Source organism: Papio anubis, chromosome 18, assembly GCF_008728515.1.
Source record: "Papio anubis isolate 15944 chromosome 18, Panubis1.0, whole genome shotgun sequence".
NCBI classification, from domain to species: Eukaryota; Metazoa; Chordata; class Mammalia; order Primates; family Cercopithecidae; genus Papio; species Papio anubis.
In genome coordinates this window covers 52792981-52805270 of record NC_044993.1, presented here as the reverse complement: position 1 = coordinate 52805270, position 12290 = coordinate 52792981, and the positions used below count along the sequence as shown (strand labels likewise).

The window sequence follows — 12290 nt, the reverse complement described above, 5'->3', positions numbered from 1 at the left end:
TAACTGGATCCTATGACTGTCTCAAATTTGGAAGGGCTGTAGTCCTGATATGTGCATATCCTTCAAAATAAGCACCCCCACCACTTTTTATTAAAATGGTACCTATTCCTTGCAACTGAGGGAGCAACTCTTTTTGTTTGTTTGTTGTATTAGTCAGCACTCTTTCAGTTGCAAGTGCTAACAGAAAGATAGCTAATCACTGGAGCTATAAAGTCCAGGGTCCATGCATTTGGCATGGCTAGATTCAGAGGTTCAAAGGATATTACCAGGAATCTAATTCTCCCTTTGTCAGTTCTGCTCTCCTCTTCGTTGGCTTCATTGTCAGTTTCTCCACTTTATGGTAGAGATGACCATTGGAAGCTTCAGGCTTATTTTAGATTAATTCATCATCTCAGAAAAAGAAGAGTTTCTCTTTTCTAATAGTTTTAACAAAAGTTGTGTGGTTTATTCTCACTACAAAGATTTGAGTTACTTTCAGTCCTTGAAATATAATTAGAAAGTGATGATGTCAGGTGTCATATGCCTGTCTTTGAACTATGTTCAACCCATACAAACCACATGGGAAAAAAAGATGGAATATTGTTTGTCCAAGGATGGTAAGGATTACTAGTTGTCTTCCATAACCATTCTTTAGTTCTTTCTTGATAACAAAATCTCAAAGTGTTAGCCAGGCACATAGCCATCCAGAATCAAGACTACATTTTGAAGCATCTCTTGAAGCTAGAAAGACAAATGATAAAATGCTGTCAAATTGAAAATGAGTGGAAATAATACAGGCAACTTCCAAGAAATGTCCTTAAAGAGATATTGCATGTCTTTACTTATTTACTGATGATCAGAATGTGAACATGATGGCTGTAGATGAATAAGTCATTGTAGACTATGTGGTGACTTTAGAATGGAGGAAATGCATGGTGGAGTAACAAGATAGAGGGAACCTGGGTCCCAAACACTTTGGGGCTTCCATATGAGTCCTGAATTACCTTCATCTGGACTTTCATGTGATACAAAAATAAACACATACCTTGCTTAAGTGGGTGTTAATTGACAAACTACACAACCCAACATAAACCTACCTGATACCCCTAAACCAGAATCATGTTTGCTACTGTAAACAGATAAAAGTATAGGAGATGGGCAGGTATGTCCACAATCTCACTTCCTAAAAAATTCTATCCGAGTCAGTCGTTACTCTGATTGGAAATTTGAAGAGGAAAATCTTCCTGGCTTTCATATATTTGGGTACCCAGGGATATCACAGTTCAAAGATTAAAAATTATTTAAAAATTAAAGCAAGCACAGAATTATGAGAAATCATTATATTCATGTTTTATTTTCTAAGGGAAATAGTACTCATCGTAGCAGATGACTCCACACTTAACCTTGTAATTTTAACAATGGAATACAAAAATAGCAGGTTCATGATGTGAATAATTGTTCAAAGTATATATAAGAGCTCCTTTCAGGCCAGGCATTATGGCTCATGTCTGCAATTCTAGCACTTTGGGAGGCTGAGGCAGGAGGATCACTTGAACTCAGGAGTTCAAGACCAGCTTGGGCAACACAGTAAGACTTCATCTCTACAAAAAATTTAAAAACTAGCTAGGTGCGGTGGCACATGTCTGTAGTCCTAGCTACTCAGGAGGTTGAGGCAGGAGGATCCCTTGAGCCCAGGAAGTGGAGGCTGCAGCATGAGCTGTGATTGCACTACTGCATGCTAGCATGGTCAACAGAGTGAGACACTTCCCCCCATCCAAAAGGAGAAGAACTTTCAGCATATTTGTTTTGACATTTTTATTAACAATTAGAATGATGAATTAATTAAATTGTGATCAACTGTGGAAATTACATGATGCCAAGCAAGTGGTTCATGCTTTGGATAATGGAATCATAAAATTACACAACATCTAAACTTTGAGAGGCTTTTAAGGTGGATTATAACTTCCCATTTTACAGCTGAGGAAACTGAGGCTCAAAGGGGGTCCATTTGCCCAAAGTACACCTGGAATAAAGGGTAAAGCTGGGATATAATCTTTCTACTTTTTCTTTTTGAATAAATGAAAGCTACCTCATGGTTTGACTTCAAATAGACATTTGACAAAAACTGGAGCAGTGAACTGATGAGACAAGATGAAAAGTAATCAAGTCAAATCTATAAGGACCTACATATTGGGTCCAAAAAGGCCCACTGTACAAGCACAGTATGGGGTAGCTGTGCCTTAATCAGCAGCACTTGTAAGAAACATTTAGAGATGTTACTTGGCTGCAAGTTTGAGATATCAGCAGTATGATATAGCTACAATAAAAAGATGATAGAGTTTTAGGTGGCATTACTAGAAATAGAACTTACAAAAGAGAGGTGAGAGTCCTGTTGAACTTTTCAATCCATATCTGAAATTCCTCATGCAGTCCCAGGTGCAAGATTTTGGAAGAGACATAGACAAATTAGCTCACATCCAGGAGAGGAGCCTAGGATAGAATTATATGAATAATGGTCAAAGGAAGTGAGGAAGCTGCAAAGTGCTGTAACTAAGAGCTTGAATCTTGGAGTCAGACTGCCTGGGTTAATCCCAGCTCTGCCAGTTACTGTGTATATGTTTGTTAAAATCTTCTTTTCACTGCCTGTAAATTAGGAATTACAATAATACCTACCTCCAAAGATAAATGAGGTAATGCGTGTCAAGTATTAGTGCATAACTCGTACAAAACAAGCACTCAGTAAATGCTAGCTACTATTAGAATTAAGACAGCAAAGTGATGTGGGGGTAATAGTAACAACTTCATAGGTTGTGGTGAATATTTAATCAGTTAACCCATGCTAGGTGCTTGATAAAAAGTTGGTAGCTATTATTATTATCTGCAGTAGAATTGGTTTAAGGTTTCTAGGGATGGGACTGGTTTGGGGACAAACTATTTTTTGGTTTGGGCTAAGATCCACAGAACCTAATGATCAGTTTACGCCCTGAGGAAGGAAGTCAGTTGTAACCCGATTGGGGTGGGGGTGATGGTGGTCATCTAGACATTCTCTGGGGGGGGGGGTGGTGGGGTCACTTTGTGAACGCCCAGACATGGTGAATTGGCATTGGCATTGTTGTTGAAGGACAACTCAGCTGTGTTCTTGGCCATGGCCATTTAGGCCTGTTCTGATGCAGGGTTCTGATCCAAGGTACCAGCGTGGTACCTCAGGGAAGTACTGGAGATCGTCACTTAAGCCTGTTCTGGACATGGTCACCGAGAACTGTCCTGTGGGCATTCACTTAGGAATCATTCGAAGTGGAATTGCTCCTGGATACGTTCTCCTTGTACTCTGTTTCCTCCTCCTAGTGTCTCTGCTTGAAGAAGCCCTGAGCACTCAGCCCTCGGCGACCCTCCAGTACCCTGGACAGCTCCCCGGGGAGCAGTCTACCGCTAGGCGGCGGCTGCTAAGAGAGGAACCCTTCTGGCGTGGAGTCTGCCGCTCTGGGGCTCGCTCTCCGGGCAGGCCCGGGGAGAGGTGGGGTGACAATGGGTTGGGGTGCGCGCGTGCCTCATAGGTGTGAGACAGAGCAAGCCGCCGGAGTGTGAGTCAGCGTGCGGGGGGCTAAGAAGCTTGGGTGAATAGTCACGGAATCTCACTCACGCTCGGCTCCTCCACCCATCCCATCTACAGCGCGTGTCCCAGTCCTGGGCGTGCGTGCGCTCCGTGTCGGATTCCGGGCTGTGTGTGTCCATTTGGCGAGATGTCGAGAGGGGGGCAGTGTCCCTGTCGGTGTATCTGGGCCCAGGTCAGGGGACTTCTCCTCCCCGTGTGGGGGTGTGTCCGAGCTAGGGCGTGTGTGCTTCTGTGCCTGTGCGTGTGTGTGCGGGTCAGGGTGGTGGGACCGCGCATCAGGGCAGGGTGCCTGCGTCTGCGTCTGGGTCTGTCTGGTCTGGATGTCGACGCGATCTCGACCTGGGTTCGTGTCCCTCGGTGTCGAGAGGCCCGCGTGGTAGGGTTGTCCAGCCTCCCAGAGGAGTACTATGCCTTGACACCTTCGCTTCACCGCCCCAAAGCTGGCCTGGGGCTCTGTAGGGAGTGGCCTGCGTGAGGAGCGCCCGCGTCCTGTGTTTCTGGGAGGGGTAAGAGAGTGGGGGCGCAGGGGGCGGGCCAGGTCCCCGGGCGCGGCGCGGGCTCGGGGGACCCGCGCGGCTGACGTCAGGCGACTCCTTAAATAGAGCCGGCAGCGCGCTCCGCTCGGCATTTCCCGAAGATCCAGATCGCAGCCCGCTCCAGCGCCACCGTTCGGTCCACCCGCCAGCCCGCACAGCCGCGCCGCCACCGAGCGTTTCGTGCGCAGCGCTCCGAGGATCAGGAATGGGGCTTCGGGCGCTGGGCGCGCTCCGAACCCGGCGCACGTAAGAGCCAGGGAGCGCCCGAGCCGCCAGACTGCCCGGAGCCCCATCGTCTAGGACCGGGAGATGCTGGAAATGCAACCGCCTGTTCCCCGAGGAGCAGCTGCTCCCGGGATCCCGGGGCACGGTGCGCACCCCGGCCAGCAGCTCCCGGAGAAGACGGCGCCCCCAACGCCCGATCCGCGCGACCGGGGCAGCGCCACGCGAGCCCTCTAGGCGACCGCAGGGCCACAGCAGCTCCGCCGCCGGTGCCCCCTCGGAAACCATGACCCCCGGCGCGGGCCCATGGAGCCATGGCCTATAGGGTCCTGGGCCGCGCGGGGCCACCTCAGCCGCGGAGGGCGCGCAGGCTGCTCTTCGCTTTCACGCTCTCGCTCTCCTGCACTTACCTGTGTTACAGCTTCCTGTGCTGCTGCGACGACCTGGGTCGGAGCCGCCTCCTGGGCGCGCCTCGCTGCCTCCGCGGCCCCAGCGCGGGCGGCCAGAAACTTCTCCAGAAGTCCCGCCCCTGTGATCCCTCCGGGCCGACGCCCAGCGAGCCCAGCGCTCCCAGCGCGGCCGCCGCCGCCGTGCCCGCCCCTCGCCTCTCGGGTTCCAACCACTCCGGCTCGCCCAAGCTGGGTACCAAGCGACTGCCCCAAGCCCTCATTGTGGGCGTGAAGAAGGGGGGCACCCGGGCCGTGCTGGAGTTTATCCGCGTGCACCCGGACGTGCGGGCCTTGGGCACGGAGCCCCACTTCTTTGACAGAAACTACGGCCGCGGGCTGGATTGGTACAGGTAAGGACCAGGAGCTCAGCTCCGTGCGCCGGGTCTCTGGTCGCTTCCATCGGGAGACTCATCCGTCTCTTGTGTTTTCTTTTTCTTTTAACCCGACTCGTTGTATGGGTTCAGGCTGACACGTCGGGCCATGGGGGACTATAGCAGAATTTACCCAGAACTTCCCAGTGATAATCTAGATGGGCAGTTTCTGGAACTGCAGAGGGCGTTCCCTGTTGTCACCGGAGTCGTTGGAAAAGGATTATCTCCAGTCAAACCTAAGTGCCAGCTGGAGGGCTAACTCCCTCTGTGACCAGCCCTTAGGGTGCTCAAGGAAGGGACGGGCAAGGACCTGTGATGCCTGAACACGGCCCCATCCTGACCCTCTGTAGGTCTTTGCTGGTACCCAGCACCTGAAGGACCCTGAAAAAGGGAAGGCAGTTCAGAGACTCCTTGCAGCAAGGCTCTGTTTGGGAAAGATCCCCAGAGTTCAGGTCAAATGACAGTGCATCCCCAGAGGTCTCCAGTAAGAAAGATGCCTTAGGGAGTCTCAATCTCAAACCCAGGTATTTGCTGCTGTACCGGGGCTGAGATCCCCAGTAGATCTGGCCCTGGGTAGGTGGTCTTGGAGTAGTGGAAAGAGCCCTGGATTCGAGTCTTGGGTCTGTCACTTACGCTTGAGCAAGTTTCTTAAACTCTATCAGCCTTTAGTTTCTCATCCATCCCAAGGGCAGGAAAACAGTTCTTGCCCTGTATACCTTCCAAGGCTTTTCTAAAGTGCCTTAAAGGTGTAAAAAAGACACTTCACGTTAAGTGATACTTCTAAACCAGCAGCCAAAATGTGGAATTTGAAGATGGGCATGTGGGTGAAGGCTGGGGAGGGTCCTAGGGGCAGCCAGTCATGCATAGACTGTCTATGCTTCCCATGCATGCCAGGAAGGAGAATTATCCCCACTGGGGGTGTCAAGGCACAGACCAAAGCTTCTGTAAGGTGGCAGCATCCACTCCTCAATGCCCATCCGCCTCCCCAGCCCTGTATGGTGCTGAAGTGTAGGATCGGCCCACATTTGGGGATGTAATGTCTGGGCTCCCTGTTAACACATAGGTCACAGAATTCTCACCATTCACCTGACCCTTTGAAGACTTTCTAGAAACATCTGCATAGTGATGACGTTGGGGAGGGGTAACATGGTAGCTGACACAGTAGCTGAGGCTAAATCTGCTATTTTTATCTACAGCTTTAGGCAGTAGAGGTCATATGCATATTGGACAAGGGACAACTTCATTAGAAAGAGGACCCCACTGGACTTATAACAGAGGGCCCTGGATTTACCAAAAGTAGGGGACCACAGGCCTGATTTAGCACCTTTGCAGGTTAGCCCTGACCCACAATAGTTGTGGTTGTGGGGACAAGGAGTGGGTCATGCACCGTCCTTAGCAAGCCAACACAGAGTCTGTCCCCATTGCAGCCAAGCAGTGGCTAACTAGCCTGTGGGTGGCCCCAGCACCACTATGTTTGGTTAATAGGGTAGGGTGGCACAGAGTGGCAGATCTGGCTTCGTGCCAACGCCAATAGCCCGCTGTGCTTTCCAAGCTATGACTCATGGGCATCCCGTCTAGGTGCATGTGGACACTGTCTGAGCCAGACCCCGGGATGGGGGAGGCAAACACATTGAACAGCAGAGCCCGGAGTGGGTCAGCCACAACATTCGAATGCAGGCCAGCATTTCCTCGATGGAAGATCTGAAGATCATTATGAAACCTTTTGCCAATGTGAAGTGCCTTTTAAGTGCAAAACAGCAAAATTCTGAGCATCTGGCTTTCAGTGTGCCCTCCGATAAATACCTATACGCTGAACCCAGACTCTCCTCCCTCCCCTCTCTTCCTTCCACCACTAAACAGCATACCTCAGGCTTCCATCCCGGAGCCCTTGTCATTCAGGGATGGCTGCTTTTTATTTTTAACCTTGGCATGTGTGATTCTAAGCCAGCTTAGCTGTGAACCTTAGAGATGGGAGCCATGCCTTTTTTTTTTTTTTTTTTTTTTTTTTTTAGCACATTTGGATTCTGCTAAAATTCTCAGCTGAGTCTTGGTAGGTTTTATTTAACATCAAGCATGCTGACAGCTCCGCTTCTCTCTCCTCTCCCCCTCTACCACCTTTCTCTACTTTATATTTCTAAAAGATTATCCTAGAGTTCTGATCGTAATTGCCCTCTCCCTATTGCTCAACCAGGAAAGCTGGGAAGCTCCAGTGTCAGGAAAGGGCTGTGTGGTTTGTGCTTCTTTCAGTTACAAATCCACACCCCTAGAGTCAAGTGTTTAGCTTGTGGATTGCCATTTCTGTGCAAGGTAATACTACCCCACTTGGATGCTGTTTCCATAACCTCCAGAACATCTTTCTGTATATAAAGAACATTTACGTACATTTCTCTTTATTATGGCCAAGTCATATGCATTAACTGCAGAAATCATGGGGATTTCTGGAATCCTTTAAAACCCACGTTCTCACTTTCTTCCTGAATTCCATGAGCTATGTACAGTGGGTGATAGGATATTCCCCTCTCTGTCCACTGCCTTGTCAGTTCACAACTTCCCATCATAAAGCCAGGGTTCACTGGGCAGACATGGCCAAAGAACCCTTGCGCCCATTGGAGTGGATTGTGCTTTCCAAAGGGGGTGTTGCAAAGTTGCAGGCAGTGTGGATCTTAGTACGATCTGCCCACATCAAAGCCCCTGGTGATAACTTCCTGGTCAGGAGGCTGAAATCCAGATAGTGGAAAAATCAAAAGCTTTACCCTTAACACAAAGAAGGGGCTTCTTTCTGTGGGTAAATGGAGATAAAGCTGAAGGCCAGGTGATGTAGTCAGAGAGACACCATCATTTGGAGAGACCAGGAGACAGAGTCTGCACCTTCTTGTCCTCAGCCTGATCCGCTTCTTGGGAACCAGTCCAGTTCAGGCCACCACCAAACCCAGCCTTCTGCAGTGGGTTCTTTCCAATTTACTGTCTTTCTGCAATGCCATCTCTGATGCTTACCTCAACTATGTATCTGGCCTGGGTTCTTCCCCACCCACATTTCCTCTCCGAGGTAAGAGCTGCAGGGTGGCCTCTCCTAGCTGCTTGGACAGGTGGGCAAAGCAACACCAGGCTGACGAGGGAACCAGGACAGGACCCACTATTGGAAGACCAGAGATAGTCACCTAGGTGCTGTATGATTTGAAGAAAGGTGATTCTCCCAAGTCTCAGCTTCCTCATCATAGAATGAGACCTGTAGTAACTATCCTAGAAACTTGTTGTGAAGAATAAATGCAAAACTGTACATGAAATTGCCCTGGAAAAGTCTATGATATATAAAGATAAGGCAGTAATGTTACACTGTTATTGCTGCTAATTACTACAACACTCCCGTTATCACTATTAGTTCTGTTAGTATTTAAAATATTAGTTTCTGACCCTGCTGCTGTTACTAAATCAGGCTGAAGAATTAATCAATTGCTATAAAGATAGTTCCATACTTTCCTCTTTATTCCTTCCCTTTCCTTCCCTTTCTCCTTCCTTCCCTCCCTCCCCACTTCCTTCCTTCCTTCCCTCCCTCCCTGTTCCCTTCTCCTTTTCCTCCCTCCCTCCCTCCCTTCCTTCCTTCCTTCCTTCCTTCCTTCCTTCCTTCCTTCCTTCCTTCCTTCCTTCTTTGTTCCCTCCCTCTCCCCCTCCTTTCCTTCCTCTCTTCCTTCCTTCCTTCCTCCATTCCTTTTCTCTTTCCTTCCCTCCTTCCATGTTAACAGGAGGTCAGTTCACATATCTGGGTGTCAGTTTGCTCACCTATGAAACGGGAATGATGCCTGAAGTGCTTTGCAACCTTATAAAAATCAAGTAAGATTATGTGAAAATGCTTTTCCAAATCTAAGGTTATCTTTAGGATGCCCTCCATTCTAAGAAAGTTTGGATGTGAAATAGACTCTTCAGGGTCATCTTTTATAAAGAGATATAAGCTTTGCTGTGTGTAGTAGTTTTTAGAGTCATAGGGAAAGCTGAGTTATGTCTGAAGTGTTCTCAATTTTGCTAGTGTTTTGGTATGGCAGGGGAACGTGTGTGGAGGAAGTGTATCTTTTCTAAACGCATTGAAATGCCAAGAAGAGCAAGTTAATATGTGATAATTGACTCTGTGTTCTGGTGTCCAAATTTTGATAGATGAGCCTATTCTATAAATTTCAGACTTCACTTCACAACTCTGGTTATTTATTTGTTCAGCATCGATGATGTTCTTGGGATGGCGCAAAGCAAAGAAGACAGAAATATTTGCCCCAGAGGCAACAGTCTAAGTAAGAAAGAGAATAAAAATCACAGAATAAGATCTCCAGTTCATTTTAATCAAGAAATCATATTCTAATTCAAAACCCAATTCTCTGGAAATGCAAAACCTTAGAAAAAAATAAAACCAAAGGCAGAAAGTAAGGGGCCTCCTGCATGAAGTAGTTAATGCAGACAGTTTTATCATCTTTTAACAAATTGATCAACACATGAAACAGATTGATCTGTGCTCACTAGGTGTGCACACAGATGAATGTGTGTGCACACCCACACACATGCACCTGCATGCACAATTGCAGCATCTATGCAGACTTAGGCCTTTATACAGAAATTTCCTGTCTTGGTCCAGGCGAACATCATACACTATGATTAAATGAAACCATTGAGTCTATAACCACCCCCCCCTCATTTGTCTTGCAGCACTCTGTCAGCCTTGTAGCATGCTGGAGATATAATATTTAGTGCCAGCAAATGTACAGTTCTTGTCAGGCACGGAGGAACATTCAGAACAGGCAAGGAGAACTGTCATTGCTCAAGGAAGTTTTTTGAAGAGGTGGTTTCCCTTCCCCTTGGAGCTGAGGACTGGCAAGAGGTTGCAGTGAAGAACAGGCTTACCCCAAAGCCTTGGTCTATTAGTCCATTTTCACACTGCTAACAAAGACATACCCAAGACTGTGTACTTTATAAAGAAAAAGAGGTTTAATGGACTCACAGTTCCATGTGGTTGAGGAGGCCTCACAATCATGGCAGAAGGTGGAAGTCATGTCTTACATGGCATCAGGCAAGGGAGAAATGAGAGCCAAGCAAAAGGGGAAACCCCGTAAAAAATCATCAGATTTCATCAGACTTATTCACCATCATGAGAACAGTATGGGGGAATCCACCATGATTCAATTATCTCCCTCCCACAACATGTGGGAATTATGGGAGCTATAATTCAAGATGAGATTTGGGTGGGGACACAGCCAAACCCTATCACTTGGTACAGGAGAATTTTAGGTGGAGAAGATGCTCACAGCCCCAGTACTTTCCAGCTACACACATTGTTAAGGCTGTTTTGGATGTGAACATGTGAAAATACCACTGAGAGATTCTGAGAAGCATCTTTAACATCTCTGAAATTAGCATGTATCTTATGATTGATGGTGTCTTAGATTGAGATACAGGATGATTCCATACTGATTCCCGAAATGCCCTCTGCCTGGGAGACCTGGCTTCCCCAGCTTAACCTGGACTTTCTGGATCTTCCAAAGAGACAGTGACTAGACCCTGCTTCATCTCTGTAGCCAGCAGGGCTCTCTTCTGATTGGTCCAGGAGCTGAATTCATTTTGTATTTTTGAATGTTACCCATGCCATCTCCCTGAAAGCAACTATCCTGAAATTAGGGAAGGTGTGGGGCTAGTGCTCACAGGAGATAAGATGCGATGGTGGGCATGTCCTTCATGGCCTGCTGTACAGAGGCACTTGCTGTACCTTACACATATCTGGGACACATCCAAAGGGCCCTAACGGATTTGAAGCAGAGTCAATGCCCAACAGGTGCTATTACTTGCATTTATGCTTTGGTAATGCTTTGGTAATGTTCTGTGTATCTGGTGTGCAGGGCTGTAGAATAACTTCCCTCTCTTTGGTTAGACCTCTATGAATCATTCCTGAATGACTGAGTGACAGGGTGGGTGGGGAGGGGGTGGGAGTACACAGTTCCCTATTGATCAGATCCTCTGGAGGACTTGAGGAGAGGTCATCTCTACCTGTGAGGGCTCAGGGCAGGTGATGGGGGGGGGGGGGGCTTGGGGGGGTAGTGAGTCAGCCTTAAGGGAACTCATAAGTCACGCAGGCAACCTAAACCTGTGGGACTCACTGTCTCCACTGGAGCTAACTCCGGTGCGGGTTAATCCATTCATTTGTCAAATGCTTTCCATTGGCCAGGCTCAGTGCCAGGCTGCTGTAGGCCGGCTCAGCTGCCACTTTGTTCTCCTAATGGGCTGCATGGCTGGGCTGAAGCACTGTGAAGTTCACAAGCAGTTTGACAAGGTGGGTAAAAGCCACCCAGGAGGGGAAATGACCTTGTGCTTCTGAGGTAATTGCTGCCTGTCAAGCTACACTGCTGGGCTGTTGGTTCAATGCTATGCTCCCAGTGGCTTTCTCAGTGGGATAAGGGAACTGAGTGAAGACAGGGGACAGGGGAGTTATTATTAAGTATGCTTTTCCAGGGTACATGAGACAGAGGTTTGGGCTTGGGTGATCTGGAGCCCGAGCATCACATGGATTTCCTGGGCATGGGTCCATTGGGTGTCTTCCTAAGCTTTCAAATCAGAGGAGCTGACAATGGCTCCACCTCAGTGCCCATGGCCACCAGCCACCATGAACACTCCCCACGTGAGAAAGCCAGAAGTGTCTGCTCTATCTGGGTGGAGGCTCAAGGACCTCTCACGCTGCCTTCCAAATGGTGGCATAGTTATTTGGGAGGGAGAATTTTTTCAGATTTCGGACATTCTTGTGCCACCTTCATGACATTTGCCAAAGCACAGCACGACCTCTACTATTATTTTCTTAATTTTTTTTTTTTGAGACTCAAGCAGTGGCACAATCAAGGCTCGCTGCAGCCTCAATCTCCCAGGCTCAAGTGATCCTCCCACCTCAGCCTCCCAAGTAGCTAGGACTACAGGCGTGCACCAACACACCTGGTTACTTTTTAAAATCCTTTGTTAGAGACAGGGTCTTGTTTTGTTGCCCAGGCTGGTCTCAAACTCCAGGGCTCAAGCAATCCTCCTGCCTCGACCTCCCAGAGTGCTGGGATTACAGGTGTCAGCCATCTTGTCTGACCTTCTTAATTTTTTTGCTTAAGATAAC

The 12290-nt window shown here is 48.2% G+C and overlaps 1 protein-coding gene across 1 annotated transcript in view; it reads left to right on the top strand.

Moving 5' to 3' along the window:
* Positions 1-4215: 4215 nt before the first annotated feature.
* HS3ST2 (heparan sulfate-glucosamine 3-sulfotransferase 2) overlaps positions 4216-12290 on the top strand; it is a 101401-nt gene continuing 93326 nt past the window's right edge. The window contains exon 1 of the mRNA XM_003916664.3: positions 4216-5149. Within this exon, the coding sequence (XP_003916713.1) occupies positions 4665-5149 (485 nt within the window). The 5' untranslated portion in view covers positions 4216-4664. The remainder of the gene's footprint in view (positions 5150-12290) is intronic.